Source organism: Sander vitreus, chromosome 7, assembly GCF_031162955.1.
Source record: "Sander vitreus isolate 19-12246 chromosome 7, sanVit1, whole genome shotgun sequence".
Classification (NCBI taxonomy): domain Eukaryota; kingdom Metazoa; phylum Chordata; class Actinopteri; order Perciformes; family Percidae; genus Sander; species Sander vitreus.
Window position 1 is genome coordinate 26548067 of NC_135861.1, and position 20820 is coordinate 26568886.

Sequence of the window (20820 nt, forward strand, 5' to 3'; positions counted from 1 at the left end):
ACTTTATTTTTTAAGGCTCCTTAGACCATTTCAACCCCTAAGCTGCTTATTTTGCAGTCTCTGACCTCCCAGAAGCTGCATCTTTCAATATTACATTTCCAACCATGAGCTTGCTGCTGGGGCTCCCGGTGACCCTGTGGTGACAGCTCTGCTGCTTTCTATGGGAGATGTGTATGATGACAGTAAGTATAGAGAGGCCTGCGAGCAAGGTGCCTCCGAAGCCCAGCAGGATGCCATACAAGAGGGGTAGAGCTACATCTGAAGGCCCCTTCTGATACACAGCAACGGGGGCCCGCTCCACGATCAGATCCAGGTCACGCCATGTCAGATCCCTTACTAACACACACACACACACACACACACACACACACACACACACACACACACACACACACACACACACACACACACACATACACACATACACACAGCACGAACAGGACAGATACACTTATCATCTCAAAGGACAGTGGGAGCATTTTTGTCAAGTTTTAGCTTGAATGAAGCACCCGGGTGAAAATGTAAAAAATGGACAGGTGATAATTACATTTTTGAATTTTTAGGTATCCTGGGAAATACTACTCATATCGTGAGAGTGTTGATGTTGAGAAGTAATGAGTTGGAAGCATGCCCACGGCCACCAAATCTAATCCGGCATCTCATCTAAACACTTAATAGATTCAGGATTCAGCAGAACATTTTATCATTTCTCATTCAGACAGTCTCCAGAGGGATAACCCAAAAATCTCCTCTTGACATCAATAGCCAAAGATATTTGGGCTTATACATGTTAAAAGACTCAGTTCTCCATCACTAATTCTATTTTATAGTGTGACTCCTTCAAGCTTTAGGATAAATTACCTCTTCGTGTTCGTGTTCTGGCCTTCTGTTCTTCATGCGGTTGGCCCATTGTGTCTAATTGTACCGGTGGGAAGTTTAAAGAGTTGACATATTTGTGATAGTCTTCAACATAGCGTTTCAAGTTCAAGGCTTTGTCCTGGTTGATGTTCTTTCCCACTTCTGTAAAACAAAACAAAAAAACACACACACACAAGCACAGGGCCAATCTAAAAGTATCTCTATGTCACATCAAATGCTGAAAGTGTATGCATTTCATCCTTTAAAAGAGTGAACATTTGAATTTAATTGTTGTTTTCTCGCCCTGAATCTAATTAGTTCTGCCAGGAGAGCAACTGCCGTCCTTCGGTTCAGAAAAAAAAAAAAAAGTTAACCACTCAAGTTTGTGCGTATGAGTAGATCTCTTCAGAACTGCAATCAAGTGAACGATAATTGCTGCATTTTGCATCTACACAGTCTTTTTCATCAAAGCCACCACTGCCCCCCCAATGTCATAACTCATCTCTTCCCATTGTCTCCTTGTCTTTTTTATTTTCTTTCTTTTTTTTTTTGTTACTCCGAAGCTGCTGATGAAAGGAGCAGATGGTTTGTTCTGTGGCTGGTGTCAGCTCCACTGAGTCCTCTGTGAGATCATTTACACCTCCTTCTATCCAACGCCACTCGGCTGTGGAGTTGTGTACACACTGGACTGCAACACATGCCAGAGACTGGCAGTCTGCAAAATATGCCACTTTTGAAGTTCCAATTAAAACAAATCTCAAAGTAATGAAGCAATTATGCATGGTTGTTAAAGTCTCGAGGAGGCCTTCTTGACCGAAATAAACCAATTTTGAAAATACACCGCAATGTAGCCAAATTAAGGCTTTGTTCCAATTTCTTTTTGTCAAGGGACATGCTGAGACAACACTGTACTGTACATACAAAGTGAACTATTTTATTATGAAACCCATTGCCTTAGTGGCACCACACAGAATTATTCTATTAGATGAAGAGAAAAGATTCAGTGCTAAAGGAGTCACATGGGTTCTTTCTGTCTCCATTTGTTTCTTACCAATGGCAATGTCTGTTCTGCCGATGTGTTGCAAGGCGCGAGAAAGCCTGTCGTAGTAGGTCTGATCGCCGTACCTCAGCATCCAGTCTGTCAGGGCCGTCCGGCACTGAGCCTCACTATCTAGTAAACATAAAACATATGGCTCTCAGACGGGCAGGTCTCTGACAGTCAGCCTGCTGCCAGACACTTCCCAAGCTGAGCTGGACGTGTGAGAAACAGACAGGTCTGAGGGTGGACTTCATTTCTACCTTATTACAGCCAATAGCCTGTAACTCTTAGATGTTCACATTTTGCCAAGTCTATCTTAAAACTATACTCACATGTCCATATGTACGTTGAAAGATTTATTGGTCGCTGTAATAATTCCCACTGGCTATCATACTTTCTTTGTTCTATGTTGTTTTATGCCCCCGTAAAGCACTTTGTGACTTATGTCTGTGAAAAGCACTTTATACATAAATTGTACTTTTTTTTACTTGCTTACTGGCCCTGAAGAAAGCCCTTCCTAAAGCAATTTCAAAGTTCTGTTACAAAAATGCATTCTAGAGTTCAGCTGAAGTGAATATGAAGCGTTAGTAGTCTGTATCTTTGTCCTTTTTTTTTTTTTATTGCTTTTAAAAAAAAGTGCTTGGAAAAATAATACAATTACACAACAAACAGAACATAGCACATCAGAATTTGGTCAAATAAGGTCGCAAGTTGGAATAAGTAACAAAAGACAAACAAAGTCATTTTAAAAGGACAAGAAATGGACATTGAAGGGTGCAAGAAAATGGACCAAAAAAAAAGATATATACACATACCCATATACATAAATGCACAGTGGGACACTAAATAACATCTGCAGCCTGCCCCTCAAAGAATCTCAGTACAGGGTAAAGTTATGATCTTTTAAGTAAAACGTTTCCTCTCAAAGAGGAAGTTTCGTACAAAAAATAAACAACAACAAAAATGTAACGCAGTAATGTTATGTTATGTTATAGTGAGGATAATAGCATTATTATCTGGCATTGGTTAATAAAAAGGGTGCATCTATGTTAATCATTGATTTAATGCACCACTCGACAAGCATGCTAACTGACCCAAATCAAACGCACCCAGGTGAGCAACAGGTGCATGCTGGGTCAAGCTAAAACACTTAATGCTAATATTTTCATGGTGGGTCTGCCGGCTGTGACTTTATTTCCTTTAGAAGTTCTACCTTCAGTGAGGTTTGTGAGGCCTTTCTGCTATTTGTGACAGTCACAGCTGTGACTGTAGAGCCTCTTTCAGCTCCAAACGTTTTGAATTTGAGGAGGACAGTTGAGAGGTTGAACCTAGGGCAGATTGTGAAGGACTTTGCGGTGCACAAAACTCAGACTAATGTTCTGACTACAACAACAAACGCATTGACCTTTGTTACTCACCATACAGAGGAAAAACGTAACGTTGTGTTTGTTGCATTACGCGGTGTGTAAAAACCGTGCAAGCTCTGTTTGTGCTTTAATGTGTGTGTTTTGTTTTGGGGCTGCTGTAGAGTTTATACAGTATTGCTTTTTCGTCTCTGTTGATGGGTGCCTTGGTGATGTTTCATTCTGCTGTTACAGAGGCATGACATTTCATTTCTGCAGCCTGTTAATGCTTGTGGCACCCGCCGTGGTGTACATACTGTAGCTCTTTTTGTTTATTTGCGAACGCAATATCTCAGGGAATCTCTTAAACTTTGGCACAAACATCCACTTGGACTCAGGGATGAATTGATTATATTTAGGTACACATTGGCCATAACTCAATAATTCATATGTTAATTATGACAACATTTGACACAAATTGGATAAAATGATGAAGTGATGACATTTTACATCAAAAAGGTCAAAGGTCACAAACACACTTTTCTGCCCATTATTCAACGGTATAACTCAGGAAGAGAAGGGGAGACATTTGGTCGGATAGTGAATTGGTGACATTAATCTTGAAACTGTGGCGATTGTATAGATCTTCTGTGCTGCTGGGTCGAAGATGTGTGCGAAGCATCCATGTTTCACCAAAAAAAAAAAAACTTTTTTACATTAAATTACTACATATTATATATGTCTGGACAAACATGGACGTAAACTGCAACTTGACTGGTTGGCTGAGGCATACTACCGCAAGGCGGTTATTCCAGTTGTGTAATTGTCTGAGTTTGGTCCTCTTCTGGTTAATTCTATCAAGGCTACACTGAGGAAGGTGGTCGTTTCTCTCTAACTGATAATCAGTTGTATTCACAGGCTGCAAATGTCCGTCTATAGAAAAGGAATTGTTGTTTTTGACAATAAGAGGTTGTTGGTGCGGTTCACACCCAGAGACGGTGTGTTTTGAGAAGAAGAAGAAGAAGAAGAGGAAGAAGAGGAAGAAGAGGGAAGAAGAAGAAGAACCAGAAGAACCAGAACTAGAACCTTCATTTATCCTGTGAGTGGAAATTCACAATTTACTGTTAGTACAGTTGCACACACATCAAACACAGGCCTGAATTACACACATGCTCAGGACCTATTACATGCTACACACACACTAATGGAGAGATGTCAGAGTGAAGGGGCTTCTCCTTGGAGGAGCACTCCAAGCAGTTGGGGGTTCGGCGCCTTGCTCAAAGGCACCTTGGTAGTATTTGTTTCTTTTAGTCAATAGTTTTATCATGTAACATAACATCAGATACCCCTCCCCCACCTCCCTTCAAAAATGTAACACAGTAACGTTTACGCAGAGTACATTTAAACTGACCTACTTTTTACTTTCATCTGAGTACATCTTTACACAAGTACTGTCACTTTAGTAAAAGGTCTCTATTGTAACCGTACTTTTACTTGAGGAAATATTCTAGTACTCTTTCCATTTCTGCCTATAATGCACTCATTAGACATCTATGATTTCTGTGGTCTGAAGTGCCGGAGTTGTGTTACTGACCTGCAGCAGATGAGGTGTCTCTCTTGGCTCGAGGCTTAAGATCGAGTAGATTTTTTTGTGGTGAGAGGCGCTCAACGTGCTGGAAGATGTTTTCCTCTGGGTGAGAGAGGGCGAACAGAAGCTCCTCGCACTCTGTAGACGTCAGCATCTCCACTAACCGCTCCAGCTGATGGACACTGATGTCTTCTGCCACTAAGCAGCCAAAACACGCACTAATTACCATAAGGAAATATTAATATAAATACTTACTAAATACTCTAGGAAGAACATCAGTTTAGCCGATAGGCAATGGGACCAAGGCTTGTACTCAACCGTTACATAAAGGCATGACCATACTATAACACTGTACATTCCAGGTAATCAGTGGTGGAAGGAGTACTCAGATCTTTTACTTTAGTAAAAGTACTAATACCACACTGTATAAATACTCTGTTACAAGTAAAATTCCTGCATTGAAAATGTTACTTACGTAAAACTATGTAAGTATCATCAGGAAAATGTACTCAAAGTATTAAAAGTAAAAGTACTCAATGCAGAAAAATCCTCACATTTTAGAAACTGTAAAGTGTTTAATGGTCTTATCATTTCAGCTGGTCTTGTAGGCCTATATATTGTTGGGTAGTTTATTTTTTAATAAAACATCGTATTTTATAAACTACATGTGTTTGTGTGCAAAAATCTTAATTTGGAAAGTAACTTAGTAACTAAAGCTGTCAGATGAATGTAGTGGAGTAAAAAGTACAATATTTCTCTCTGAGATGTAGCGGAGTAGAAGTAGAAAGTGGCATGAAAAGAAAAGACCATTATGTAATGTTTTGAGTTGATTCTTAGCAAAAACCCCTTTGTTCTTTCACAAATATGTGCTCATTCATGTGTAATTACTTCCACCAACTAATCAAAGTATTCTCGTACACGTAGAATCTGCCATTCAGAATACATCTGAATGATGAATGAACTCAAGTCACTGACCTCGCCAGACTGTCCAATGGCCGATTATCGGCTTGGTGTGTCTCGGGCTTTACGCTCAGTGTCACCGTGACGAATGCCAGGGGGAGATTACTCGCCAGGGAAGTGAAAAAGAGAATAAAAACGACAACGCGACAGGCAAAGCAACGAGACCAAAGTTAATATTGGAGTGGCTAGAACAGCTGCGTGTAAACGATGGCGATACTAAGAGCTAATTTCGGATTCGGCCACGGTAGGAGTTAAAACGTGATCAGAATGGGAGGGGCAAGAAAGTAATATTCAGTTGGTTGTCATATACAATTTCACCGCTAGATGGGAGAAATTCTTACACAATGTAGCTTTAAGTAAAGTACAAGTAGCTCAAAATTGTACTTAAGTACAGTACTTGGCTAAATGTACTTAGTTACATACCACCACTGCAGTTAATGAATGTTATGCTGACACGTCACAACATTTCTGCAGCATGTTTGTACTTTCAATTAGCAAGTGCTGCTTGTGTTGCATGAAACTGTCATATAACCCTCCGCAGCTGCTTAGAATAGAAACTGAAAAATCATCATTTCCCAAACACTGAACAATCAGCAATTTCACACTCTCTGTGAGTGTCTTCAGCTTCATTTTTTTTAACATGCTGGCTGCTGATGTAACTGCACCTGCCGTAAAAACATTTGCTCTCACCTGTGTCCTCTCCAAGTGTCGAACTCAGAAGTAGAAAGAAGAAGAAGAAGAAGAAGAGGGGAGATAATTTCCAGACGTTCATGTCAGCTGAAGTAGTACAGACTCAATATGTGCTGCTAACAATATATGGAGTTTATTTTCAAAACTTACAAATGATCTAGAATGTGTTGAAGTGTAAACAGTGTATGTAGCATTCTTTGTCTTTTTTCGGAAGAGCCAATCACCATGCAAGAGATATTAATGCCATTGGGAATATGTTTATGAGGAGAAGCATTAGAAAAGATTGCAAGATTGACTGGAGGGTTGTAACAATTCTTTTACTTACTTACTTTTTTTTATTAGTAAAGAGATAGTTTAGTCTATACAATTTCCAAAAATAGTATCAAAATACCATTAAAAGTTCAGATCCCAGATCTTTCAAAATGCTTATTTAGTCTATATTCAATTCAAAAGTATACAACACGGTCAAAAGCAACAATTGACATCACACTACAGGCATGGCATTGCAAAATTTTAGTAATGTACTAATGTTATTATTGTGAGATAAATAAATATCAGGTGATATGTATTGTAAATTATTACATGTGTGTGTGACAGTTGTTTCAAGCAATACAGCTGAGTTCATGGCTTCACCTACACATCTGCTGCAGGTTAACCTGACCACACAATACACAGTTTTACAAGGGTAACTTCTTAGCACCGCAGCTTGCACATTGTCTCTATTCCAAACTGTTTGTGTGTTGTCTGCGACACTAACATTGCTTGAGGCTATGCACTTAAAAGTCTGACATTGTTAAGAAGCTAAAATACATTTAGAGGCCATTGGGGGGAGGGTTTGGGGGAACCATTCCATGCCATTGAAACCAGGAGGGTGCATTTATATGTATGTGAATGTGTACCCACATGTATAACCATGAGCCAAAAATATGTTGCTCTGCTCTGTGGTGTTAATAATATTTCACATTTTAAATATTGTGGTTGTCATATTGATTGTCAGGAGCCAAAAACACAACAGACACAGCAGTGAATGGACATGCTCACAAACCTCTAGATGCTCTGTTTGATTTAAAATTCTATTGAACTTAGAGGTTTTATTGATAAACCCTGCAGTTAGCTTTATAAAAACTACAAAGCCTAACCTACGAATGGAATATGTAGTGGGTAACGCACGCATTGTGGAGTATTGTGTGAAACACTGAGGTATGGAAAAGTAAAACAGTCTTCCCCTTTGATGTGCACTACTGGGGCGACGTATACTGGGAGTACTTTAGATGCATCTCTCTAGCAAGGAGAAACATGTTTAATGACATTGTTGTGTGGGCTACAGTCAGGACATGTTTTAAATTGTTAATAAGCTTCATTTGCCAAACCGTAAAGGTTGTTTGTGTGGGCTGAGTCTCAAATTCTCCATGTTGGCTAATGAAAAAAAATAATGCTGTGGGGCTGAAAACCACAGAAAGTTGGGTGTGGGTGGTATAATGGCTCTGTAATCATTTGAGATGCTCAAAGAAAAAAAACTGGGCACAAGGTTGGGATATTTATTCATATTACAGAGTTGCTCAGTACAGTATCTTATTGATGAAAATACATGCATAACATATTTTGCACTACATGCTGCAGGAGAAACACATACAATATACAGTTCCCTATAAACAGTACAATCTTCCATGTAGTTTCCAACATTCAGCATGCCGTCAAAATGGAACCAATTGAGTTACTTCTTTGACTTTTGAATTGGATGCCTTCTGATATTGTGAGTGTTAGCTTGTGAAGCAGTATCCCCATGTCTCGTACACTTCACACCACTGAAATCTGGTTTAATACAGATACAGACTCCGGTGGAATGAAGGATAGAACACATGGAATATTCTTGCAGAATGTGTCTTAAATATGAAACGCACATTTACATAACACAGCCTTGTTCATTTCTAAAAGTGATTTTTATTGCGATTCTGATTCATTACAGTTTTCCCAAAGTGATGATTTTTAATGTTAAGCTGGAGGCCAGATGGAGGCTGACCCTGGCACCTAGTGCAGAGCAGGCGATTGGGACTGTATGATTTATGAGGAAGCCTCTGAGGTTGAGGGGGTGGCAGTGAATGCAGCAGGGGTTGGAGGTTGGCCTCTCCCTTTTCTTGAGTTGGAGTTTGAGCCTGAGCCTGAGCGAGACCAGGCCTGCCCTGCTCTGTGGCTCCAGGGTTTCAGGCTGCTGTTGAAATCCTGAGCCCTGGCACGTTATCACAGGCCTGAGCTGAATGACTGTTTAGTCATCAGTGATGCAACCCCACCACAGCCCTCCTCAAGCCCCCCGCTGTCACCAGACACCCCGGCCAGCCCCGCTATCTGTCCGCCTCAGAGTCCCGCTCCTGGGGGAAGACAACACCAACACCAACATATCTCTCACTCCCCACACCTGAAGCTTTCACTAACTGCTCCCCTCCTACGCCCAAAGATCTTCGTTCGTCCTGCTGAATCTTCCAGTACAAATGTTGCTTCCAAGCCTGTGATTTCTCCAGGTGATCTTAATCTTTTAATAAATTCCCCACAGGTACTTTTGTACCAGGGTATAAGTTATAGCTACAGCTCTAGACAAATCTACTGTCTTAAGTATTTGCACGATTAAACTTTAAGCTTTGTTCTGTGCATAGACGAATGTCTCACCTCGCTTAAAATGCATCACTCACCTCATTTGCTGTGTAAGTTCCCCAGTGACTCTGTGAATGCAATGCAAATCAAAATCAAGCTCAAAGCCGTCTTCACAAGGGACTGAAGGTTCAGCTGACAACGTGCCATCTGTCTTCTCTCTGGCTTTTTTCCCTACCTGAATCAGGTACTGGTGTTTTAGAGGACTGCACCGACCAATAAGAATCAAGCACCTGAGTAGGACAACCCATTTTTCAGCCATAAAAAGCAGCCCCACCCTGCCATGTGGCGTGGTTTTATTGCCAAGAATTTAGAAAAAGAACTAATAGACACATAAACTGGAATCAAAGTACAGGTAGTATTCCCCAAAGTGTTGTGACCATACAACAGTTTTATTAAAATCATCAATTTCTTTTAAATCTCTTATTAACATAACAGACACAACATCGTATCCACTTCAAAGGCTTTGAGAGAAGACTCCAAGGAAGGCATACACATTTACAAATGAAATAAAGGAGTTTCATGTAATATTCATCTAATAAGGGCCTGGCGTTCATTGTTTGATGAGTCTCTGCTGTAATTCGCTCCTTTTTGTCTCACTCTCTAGGGTAAACCACATTTTTCATTAGACCAGTGCATCTCTGAAGCATTTCAGAAGCCCTTTCAACCCATCTTCATACAAATACTTGAATGTTAATTTGCAACTGTGATAAGAAACAAAAAGCCTTTGCATTAAGATAAAATCTATTGTACCTCCTGAGTATAAGTCAGCCCTAAAATCACTATAATCCACACTGTAATATATTATCGAAATACACTCGAAACATCTGTTCAATAGGTAGTGTACTTTGTTTTCAGGCAGAAAAAACACATACATAAATACATTTTAAAAATTCACAAGAAACTTTGCAGCTATATATATCCTCCTTTCAGCCTTAAATGAAAAATGGGGTGACACCCAACATCCCTCAATGTGAAAGGACCGACTTTTTGAAAAGCATTCCTTCCCCTCACAATGGCAGGGTTTGGGGGGGGGATGGGTGAGGAAGAACAGCGCCCATACATTCCTGAGAGGTAGAGTGCTGCACCGAGCCTCACCTGACAAGATATTTCTCTGGAGAGCACATTCATTTGAGCCCAATCTTCTTTATATGTGATTTTACTGACAAGGACACCAATATCTTTGAGTTATGAGCTGTTGTTCTCTGGAGACAGACAGTGCTTTGCCTCGGTGTTCTGGGTGGGCCAGATAGCTCTGGACAGTGTGACTTGTTCGCGGTAATCTTTTGGACCTCTGGAAGGTGACAGCTGAAAAACGAGCCTTTAAAAAAAACACTGCTCGGAGGCAGCCCCGCATCTGGCTTCCTAACCACAGCTGATAAAGACTTCATCGCACTGTGAACTGTCTGAACCAATACTGTTCTGCTCAGTTTGAAACGTACTACCCAACAATATAACGGCCTACAAGTACACCTGAAATGATAAGCCGATTAAACACTTAGTTGATTGACAGAACTGTTTTGATTTATCATTTCCAGTTTCTAAAAAAGATAGTAAAAAAAAAGGATTTGTCTGCATTGAGTATGTTGTATTTCTTAGGCCGATTTGTCGAATCAAAGAATCTTCAGGGAGACCGGAAGGTGCCATAATAGATTCAATTCAATTATTTAATCCAAAGACCCTGAGTCATTTTTTTTGCAGCATTCGTTCCTTTTACACATAGGCACAAAACAAAACTTTTACTTTTAATACTAAGTACATGTTCCTGATGATACTTACATACTTTTACTTAAGTAACATTTTCATTGCGGGGCCTTTAATTCTAACAGAGTATTTGTACAGTGTGGTATTAGTACTTTTACTTAAGTAGAGGATCTGAATACTTCTTCCACTACTGCGTGTATGCAAATAAATACATCAAATCTTTTTTTTCACAGCTAGACTTCCACTTGCCAGCCACACGGAAACGCTTTTTGGTGCAAACGCACAGGTTTTGCATCGTTTTGGCCGATCGTCCAAAAGAGTCCTGTTAACGCACTGCCTGAAGACACACTTTTTTGAAACCTGGTCCCAGGGTGAAAAAATTCAAAAACGCCGCCCTTGCGTCTTCGTTTGGACGGCGAAGCCGCATACTTGCGTATCGATGATGTCATCGCCACACCCCTCGACCTCTAGCCTTCGACCTCTTATCCCGCGACGACGTCTCATAACAACAACAACAACAATAACAACAACAACAATGGCGGACTACATGCTTGTGTAGTTTCTGGTTCCCTTTACTAGCCATTTTTGTCATCTTCTTCTTCTTGTGTTTGGTTTCTTCTTCTACTGTCTGTTTGTATACAGCGCGAAAGCTTTATGCGCATGCTCCGCCTCTTCTTCTCAGTTTTTGGTGAATTTCTGTAGCAGAAACAGCGCCACCTATAGGCCTGGAATATGAAGTAGCGTGTTGAGTCATTTACAAATGGATCCGTTTGGACGCATACGCATATTCTTGAAACAATGAAAAAAAAGATTGTTTTGGTACGTGTAGACATGGCTTTGGCTAGACCATATCGGCAGCATGTATCAGTGTGCATCAAATGCATTACCTGATGTCTCCGAAGCCTCTGATAAAGGTGTGTGCTGTTTTTTTGGGAAGCTGCCTCAGAGGAGATTAAACGCCCTGGTGTTAAACAGTAGCTGCAATCTACAAAAAAGTTGTTTTTTCGTATTTTTATTGATATAACTGAAACAATATTGCAAAAGTGTGAACATCAAGCAGTCCACAAAGTGTCTGCCTGTTTGTTTAACTAGCTTTGCCGAGTAGATTTGATTGCTGCTGGTTTATGACTGTGAGTCAGATCCGATCCGGTCTTACATAATTTGCAGTTTCATATGTTTCATACACTTAATATCCATCAGGGTTTCTGGAAAATAATCTCTTTACTGTATCTCTGTTTGCTCAATGTTTCAGGCAGGTTGGAGAGTTATGTTGTTCCGAATAAAACAACTTAAAACTGCTGTTCTGTTGAGTTTTAACATGTATTTCTGTCTCAGTGAGAGACGTGCCTCCAGGATCACAGGTTGGTCAACAGTGCTTTCAGTCCTTAGGTTGCTGAACACCTGCACCTCGATCTTTTGCTGGAATGAAGGAGCAAGACACAGTCATTCAGAGATGTTTTAGGGTGAGCGTTGACCCTTAAGACAGAGAGATTTGTTGAATGAAGAGGTGCTGTATTTCAGCTCTACACTCCCTGATGGCAGCACACCGAGTGAGGGCTCCGTTGAAACACGTCACACATGTTAGGAATGTGAGCTTCAACACAGAATTCACATTTGTAGATTCACATGCACATGCTAGTGTGAATAAATGTACTGTGAGCCTCCACAGATGGCTGAAACACTATTATTATTGTTATTATTACAGATCTGAGATCGTATTTTATAAAAATAGAAACGTAACAGTGCCAACATGTGGGAAACAGGACTGTATTTGACATAATCCCTGACATTAACATGACTATTTGGTATTAAATTCATACCTGAACAATAATCACTAAAAAACAGCTCTGTTGTTGACAAGTAAAACTTCAAAATAAAAGCGTTACAAAATAATTTGGGGTTAGTTATGGTGTTAGGTGCTAACCCTGGTAGTCTTTACTAAATTAGTTTGCGCTTGTGCCATTCAGTCAAATTGATAAAAAAAAGTAACTTTTATAAACAAAACAGATATTCTGAATGAAAATGTAAACTCTAAAATAAATCGCAAAACTTCTGTATGCTGTAGGAGTGTACCATCACTGCCGAAATTTGCATCAATCTGCATCTACATCTAAATGCAAATTACAGTATGTTAGGCTACAACACTAATTCAGAAATGTGTTCACTAAGACACACGTACATGAACATGCCACAGCTGTACCACATGCTTATCGTTTATTCATGTACATAGCATGTCACATGCTGCATTATGAGCACAGATTATTGCATGTGTTATCGTCAATCTTAATATTTATGTTCTGCATATTGTATTCCCATGCTTCAATGTAGTGAAGACGCATCGCAGATTACATCACAATTACCTTTGAGTAATGAAACAAAATTGCTTTTTCATTTAAAAAATTTGATATTTACTTTGGCTTTTGACATTTATTGCAATTTGAATGTTTTTGTGTGAGATTCCTGGGTGTCGGCCACTATAGCCTGAAGCCGCCCAGGGGTTGTCTTTCTACTTTGATACTCCCCCATCTCTCTCTCTCTCTCTCTCTCTCTCTCTCTCTCTGTGATGCCTCATTGGCTCATTCTGTTCGGACTTGCCCAAGCAGGAATGCACCTACCTTCTAATGCACTTTCATGTTCAAGCAAATTGACAATGAAGAGTGCCATCATTTTTGCAGCATAAATATTGCATTCTCCATTTGGATGCAGATTCGCAATGTCACACCCAGAATACAAATGGGCTGTCTGTCTCTCTCACGGAAAGTAACAGAACTGTGTGAATATGATTTGTGTGAGCTCTAGACAAATACTGTATGGCACAATGTGATTAGGTCTTATTGAGAGTCACTGTCATCCATCCATCCATCTTCATCCGCTTATCCGGTATTGGGTCGTGGGGGTAGCAGCTCCAGCAGGGGACCCCAAACTTCCCTTTCCCGAGCCACATTAACCAGCTCCGACTGGGGGATCCCGAGGCGTTCCCAGGCCAGGTTAGAGATATAATCCCTCCACCTAGTCCTGGGTCTTCCCCAAGCCCTCCTCCCAGCTGGACGTGCCTGGAACACCTCCCTAGGGAGGCGCCCAGGGGGCATCCTTACCAGATGCCCGAACCACCTCAACTGGCTCCTTTCGACGCGAAGGAGCAGCGGCTTTACTCCGAGCTCCTCACGGATAACTGAGCTTCTCACCCTATCTCTAAGGGAGACGCCAGCTACCCTCCTGAGGAAACCCATTTCGGCCGCTTGTACCCTGGATCTTGTTATTTTGGTCATGACCCATCCTTCATGACCATAGGTGAGGGTAGGAACAAAAACTGACCGGTAGATTGAGAGCTTTGCCTTCTGGCTCAGCTCTCTTTTCGTCACAACGGTGCGATAAATTGAATGTAATACCGCACCCGCTGCGGCGATTCTCCGACCAATCTCCCGCTCCATTGTCCCCTCACTCGCGAACAAGACCCCAAGGTACTTGAACTCCTTCACTTGGGGTAAGGACTCATTCCCTACCTGGAGAAGGCACTCCATCGGTTTCCTGCTGAGAACCATGGCCTCCGATTTAGAGGTGCTGATCCTCATCCCAGCCGCTTCACACTCGGCTGCGAACCGATCCAGTGAGTGCTGAAGGTCACAGGCCGATGATGCCATCAGGACCACATCAACTGCAAAAAGCAGCGATGAGATCCCCAGCCCACCGAACTGCAATCCCTCTCCACCCCGACTACGCCTCGATATCCTGTCCATAAATACTACAAACAGGATTGGTGACAAAGCGCAGCCCTGGCGGAGGCCAACTCTCACCTGAAACGAGTCCGACTTACTGCCGAGAATCTGGACACAGCTCTCGCTTTGGTCGTACAGAGATTGGATGGCCCTGAGAAGGGACCTCCTCACCCCATACTCCCGCAGCACCTCCCACAGTATCTCCCGGTGGACCCGGTCATACGCCTTCTCCAGATCCACAAAACACATGTAGACCGGTTGGGCATACTCCCAGGCTCCCTCCAGGATCCTTGCGAGAGTAAAGATCTGGTCCGTTGTTCCACGACCAGGACGGAATCCGCATTGTTCCTCTTCAACCTGAGGTTCGACTATCGACCGAACCCTCCTTTCCAGCACCTTGGAGTAGACTTTACCGGGGAGGCTGAGAAGTGTGATACCCCTGTAATTGGCACACACCCTCTGGTCCCCCTTTTTAAAAAGGGGAACCACCACCCCGGTCTGCCACTCCTTAGGCACCGTCCCAGACTTCCACGCAATGTTGAAGAGGCGTGTCAAGCAAGACAACTCCTCCACACCCAGAGCTTTAAGCATTTCTGGACGGATCTCATCAATCCCTGGGGCTTTGCCACTGTGGAGTTGTTTAACTACCTCAGCAACTTCCACCAGGGAAATTGACGACAATCCCCCATCATCCTCCAGCTCTGCCTCTACCATAGAGGGCGTATTAGTTGGATTTAGGAGTTCCTCAAAGTGTTCCTTCCACCGCCCTATTACCTCCTCAGTTGAGGTCAACAGCATTCCATCCTTACTGTACACAGCTTGGATGGTTCCCCGCTTCCCCCTCCTGAGGTGGCGAACGGTTTTCCAGAAGCACCTTGGTGCCGACCGAAAGTCCTTCTCCATGTCTTCTCCGAACTACTCCCACACCCGCTGCTTTGCCTCTTTCACGGCAGAGGCTGCAGCCCTTCGGGCCCTTCGGTACCTTGCAACTGCCTCTGGAGTCCTCTGGGATAACATATCCTGGAAAGACTCCTTCTTCAGTCGGTGAACAACTTTCGTTATTTTGGAAATTTTCACCTCGTTTTTATGTCTTTTGAGAACCAATATGTCTGACAAGTGGAATATATATGAAAGTATGTACATAGATCTTGCTTTGATAGCAGCTAGGAAATGTATAGCTTTAAAATGGAAGGCGTCCAAACCCCCCCAGCAATAGTCCATTGGTTGAATGAACTCTCAAGCTACTTTGTTTTGGATAGAATTTATTATATTAGTAAAGACAGAACCTCAGACTTTTTGAAGATATGGCAGTCTCATAGAGATTTTGATTTTAGACATTTTTACATATGTCTAAAATACTACATATATAATGTTAGGGATTACGATAAAAGTGTTATCTGAGTGCATTTTTTCTGTTGTTTGATTTGTGTGTTTTGTAGTTTTGTGTTATTTAGTTTGTTGTAGTTTAATATGTTTGTTTATGATTATGGAATTTTTTGTCTGTGCCCTAGTGTGAAGGATCTGGAATATGAATAATGAGATGTATGTTTGAAATATCTTGACACTGTTTTAATATAATAAAATTAAAAAGTCCTAAAATGAATCCAACATATTATTAGCAAATATAAATCCCCACTGATGATAGGCTTACTGGCCTATAGATAAGGTAGTCTCTAAGGCCATCCACAGATACAGTTCATCCTAAGGATTGACTGTACCACATGTATGTTTAACATTTAAACATGATTTATAAAACCATGCCAACAATTACGAGACAATTTTAATAGCTTAGTATTCTATGCAAAAAAAGTTATGTATAAATGCTTTAGGCCACCCTACACGTTATTGTAGGCCCAATTTAATATGCAACTTCATTTTATACAATATATGTAGTAGGGGGTCCCTGCTCCATCTCTCTTTCAGTTAAGGGGTCCTTGGCTTAAAAAAGGTTGAAGAACCCTGCCGTAGAGAATTCCTAAGCAAGTCTTTTGTTGTCATTTGGACTGTCCTGTGCAATACTCAGTGACCCTGGGTCATGGTACTGATATTGTGAATAAATGGGTAGTTTCAACATGCAGTCATTTTGATCTTTCAGCGATCGACTTTCTAACTGTAACAGATTACATTTTGCATACTATCTGGATCTAGATCCATGTTATCAAACAGAGGGGGAAAGTACCACATACATTCACTTAATTGATGTACTAAGGCATATTTTGAGATCCTTGTACTGTACTTTACTGAGGTATTTCCGCTTTACTCATACTTCCACTTAACTACATTTCAATCAGGAGAGACAGGAGAGAAGTTTATTGTATATAAGCATAGTGAAATATGCGGAGCCTTTGGCAATTAGACTCCATCGTATAAATAATATTTAAAAGGGGTAGAAGTAACAGGACATACAGCGGGGAAAATAAGTATTGAACGGGTCAACATTTTTCTCAGTAAAGATATTTCTGATGGGGCTATCAGCATGACATTTTCACCAGATTCAGTAACATCCCAAGTAATCCACACATACAAAGATGTCAAAATAAAAAAGTCCATACATTAAGTTGTGTGTAATAAAGTGAAATGACACAAGGAAAAAGTATTGAACACACTTTGTTGATAATGACAGCTTCAAGACGCCTCCTGTATGAAAAAGTAGTCGCACACATTGCTCAGCTGTGATTTTTGCCCATTCTTCCACACAAACTGTCTTCAAATCTTGAAGGTTCCAGGGGCATCTTCTATGAACCTCTTATTTCCAGAGGTTTTCAATTGGATTCAAGTCAGGTGATTGACTGGGCCATTCTAACAGCTTGATTTTCTTTCTCTGAAACCAATTGAGAGTTTCCTTGGCTGTGTGTTTGGGATCATTGTCTTGCTGAAATGTCCACTCTCATTTCATTTTCAGCATCTTGGTGGATGGCAGCAGATTCTTATCAAGAATGTCAAGGTACATTTCTCCATTCATCCTTCCTTCAATTATATGAAATCTGCAAGTGCCAGATGCTGAAAAACCATGATGCTCCTACCTCCAAACTTCACTGTTGGTATGGTGTTTTTAGGGTGATGTGCAGTGCCATTTCTCTTCCAAACATGGTGTATGCTATGACAGCCAAAGAGTTCGATTTTGGTCTCATCTGACCAGATTATATTCTCCCAGTATGTCATTGGCTTGTCTCAATGTTGTGAAGCAAACTTTAAGCGAGCTTCCATATCCCTTTTCTTGAGCAGTGGTGCCTTGCGTGGTGTGCGTGCATAGAGGCCATGGCGGTTGAGTGCATTACTAATTGTTTTCTTTGAAACAACTGTACCTGCTTCTTCCAGGTCTTTCTGAAGATCTCCGCGAGTGGTCCTTGGTTCTTTGACAACTCTTCTAAGTATTCTATGGACTCCTCTGTCAGAAATCTTGCAATGGAGCACCTGGTCGTGGCTGGTTAATGGTGAAATGATGTTCTTTCCACTTCCGGATAATGGCCCCAACAGTGCTCACTGGAACTTTCAGAAGTTTAGATATTCATCTGTAACCAATGCCATCCGTATGTTTTTCTACAATAAGCTTGCGAAGGTCTTGGGACAGCTCTTTGCTTTTACCCATCATGAAATGCTTCTTGAATGACACCTTGGTAATGAGAAACATTTTTATAGGCCATCAGTTAGGACTAATCCAGCTGATATTAATTTGCACTAATAGGGGGCAGGATTGCTTCCTAAATACTGACAGATTTCATCTGGTTTATTGGCTTCCCATGCCTTTTTACACCCCCTTTTTCTTCATATGTTCAGTATTTATATACACATAACTTTTGTCATGGACATACATGTTTTGATTTCTTTGTATGTGTTGATTACTTGGGTTGTTACTGACATCTGGTGAAAATTTCATTCCAATAGCCCCATTGGAAATATATTTACTGGGAAAAATGTTGATGCGTTCAATACTTATTTTCCCCGCTGTATCCCCCGATGGAGTCTAGACACTGGTGATGGCGGAGAAGGAACCCAAAGACTGCTGTCTACCGGAAGGGCACTCCGGGTGCCTTGGTTGACGAGACCGGAGGTAGAAGGAGGAGGGTTGCGTATTTGCCTGAAAAGACAGCTGACAGCAACGGAGAGAAAACATTTAAAGCAGGATGACATGCTGTAATTGGATCATGAATTTCATGGCCAGTTCTGATTGGTTTACTAAAAAGTCAATGCCTCTAACCAGCTGAAAAGTTTTAGGAAGAGAGAGAGGTGATTGAAGTTATTGAAGTCTTCCTGAAATAATTTACGCTTAGCTTCATTTCAGAGCTACATTTTGTAGCTACGCCTGAAAACAACGCTATGAGAGCTGTCAGAGTGAATCAAACCAGCAAAAGGAGGCTATAAAGCTCTTTAGAGCTGACGGGGACTGCAGGGTTGGATCATAATTGTCTCTGGATTTGTCACCATGAGTGGACCCTTTCACATTACACACGTCATTTGATCCATTGTCATTATAAAAAATATTGATTATAGTCACTTTAAATGAAAAATGTCAATATGTCTTCCTCTGCTGCTATTAAATAGAGTGGAACTTTAGGATAGAGGCCAGGGGCTCTCCAGTGCCATCAAGTGTCCACTTCTGAGTGACTGCACATTGTAAATGCCTAAAAATCTTTTAAATCTAGTTCTTAAATGGAGCTGTGTGTGTGTATGTGTGTGTGTGTGTGTGTGTGTGTGTGTGTGTGTGTGTGTGTGTGTCTGTGCAATATGTCAAAAGTTGCCTCCCAAAATGAATGTGTTGGGGCAGGATGGAGCTGGATAATTCTCCCATTCATGCGTGAGACAGGGGGTCTGTCAGTACCCTGTGTTTATGTACTTCTCTCACTGACATGGTGTAATGGAACGTGCAGTAATAACAGTGGAGGGATGGCCTCGCAGCGGGAATCATTGAAAACGCTTCGTTTTGCTGCAACATTGTGCCTTATCTGAATAATACTGGAGCGTGATCGGCTACGGATACGGTGCACCACACCACAGACACCACATCAGTACTTTTTTTTTTTTTTGTGTCCAAACCATCAACAAAACACGTCACTCCCCACTGTTGCCATGGGGATTCAACACATGAAGTTGTAATAAGAGGCATTGTTTCATTATGTTTGGCTGCGGTCACATTTTGCAGAATTTGCAAAATTTTCTCTGCCAAGACTGTGTTCTTTCAGTGAGACTACAGACAAAACAGCTCCCCAAAACACTCCCATGTATTTTTTTTATAATGGTGCCTGCAGCCTCATCAGTGAATGAGTCTGGGCTTGTTTTCTGTTCAGAATACCTGTCTTTTCACTAACCCCATACTTCTATAGAAACTGGGGACATTCCAGCCTGCTGGGGGTTGGTTTTGAATGCGAGTGTATGGAGCTTCTATGTCTGCGTTGTGGGAGGGGACCGGGGGCAGGCATAGTTGAGAGGTCAACACTCATCTATTGACAAAGGTGAGACAGACATGACCAACACCCTTTGATTAACTAGTCCATTAGTTAACCTGGTCACACAACAGAACAGACATGGAGCACCTGGGTCAAATATCGCACTGCTGGAATTTCTTTCTGATGGTGATTAGGGCACAGATTTTGGCTTCTGTGTGTGTGTGTGTGTGTGTGTGTGTGTGTGTGAGTGTGTGAGTGTGTGTGTGGTGTGTATGTATGCGTGTGTGTGTGTGTGTGTGTGTGTGTGTGTATGTATGCGTATGTATGCGTGTGTGTGTGTGTCTGTGTGTGTGTGTGTGTGTGTGTGTGTGTGTGTGTGCGTGAGTGCATGAGTGTGTGTGTGTGCGTGTGTGTGCGTGCATGCGTGCATATTGTTGTGTTTTATTCCAAGAATTGAACTGTGCTGTCTGTGCTGTGAGTGTGTGTGTGAGTGTGTGTGTGTGCGTGCGAGTGTGGTGTGTGAGTGTGAGTGCGTGTGCGTGTGTGCGTGCGTTGTGCATATTGTTGTGTTTTGTATCAAGAATTGAACTGTGCTGTCTGGCTAATATGGAAATAACTTATATCTTACATTCATGTGCAGCCCCACTTATCAATTCAGCAGCAACTTGAAACCTGAATTCCCAACTCACATAATAAAGCAAACTTTTCAAGGTGTATTTCCTGAATCCCTGTTTTCCAAATACACACATTCACAGATGGATTGATTTTTCTTTTCTTTTCCTGTTAACCTCAGAGCACAGGGTGTTGGTACCTTGACACAGAAAGTCAATACATTGTCTAAGGGGACTGAAAGGGGTCACTGAGAGCCAACTTAGATTCTTCAGCCTCTGCAGTC

The 20820-nt window shown here is 41.5% G+C and overlaps 1 protein-coding gene and 1 long non-coding RNA gene across 2 annotated transcripts; both read right to left on the bottom strand.

The window, feature by feature from the left end:
* Positions 1–46: 46 nt before the first annotated feature.
* On the bottom strand, positions 47–7383 carry tmdd1 (transmembrane and death domain 1). Its single transcript, XM_078253888.1, has 7 exons — positions 7378–7383; positions 7116–7134; positions 6479–6580; positions 4835–5026; positions 1910–2029; positions 862–1020; positions 47–336 (listed from the first exon to the last, which is right to left on the bottom strand). Exons 1-7 carry the CDS (start codon positions 7381–7383, stop codon positions 47–49), a joined length of 888 nt encoding a protein of 295 aa, XP_078110014.1.
* Positions 7384–8002: 619 nt separating this feature from the next.
* On the bottom strand, positions 8003–9280 carry LOC144520364 (uncharacterized). Its single transcript, XR_013502205.1, has 2 exons — positions 9163–9280; positions 8003–8844 (listed from the first exon to the last, which is right to left on the bottom strand). It is a non-coding gene; the product is annotated as an uncharacterized LOC144520364 (long non-coding RNA).
* Between the last annotated feature and the right edge of the window lie 11540 nt (positions 9281–20820).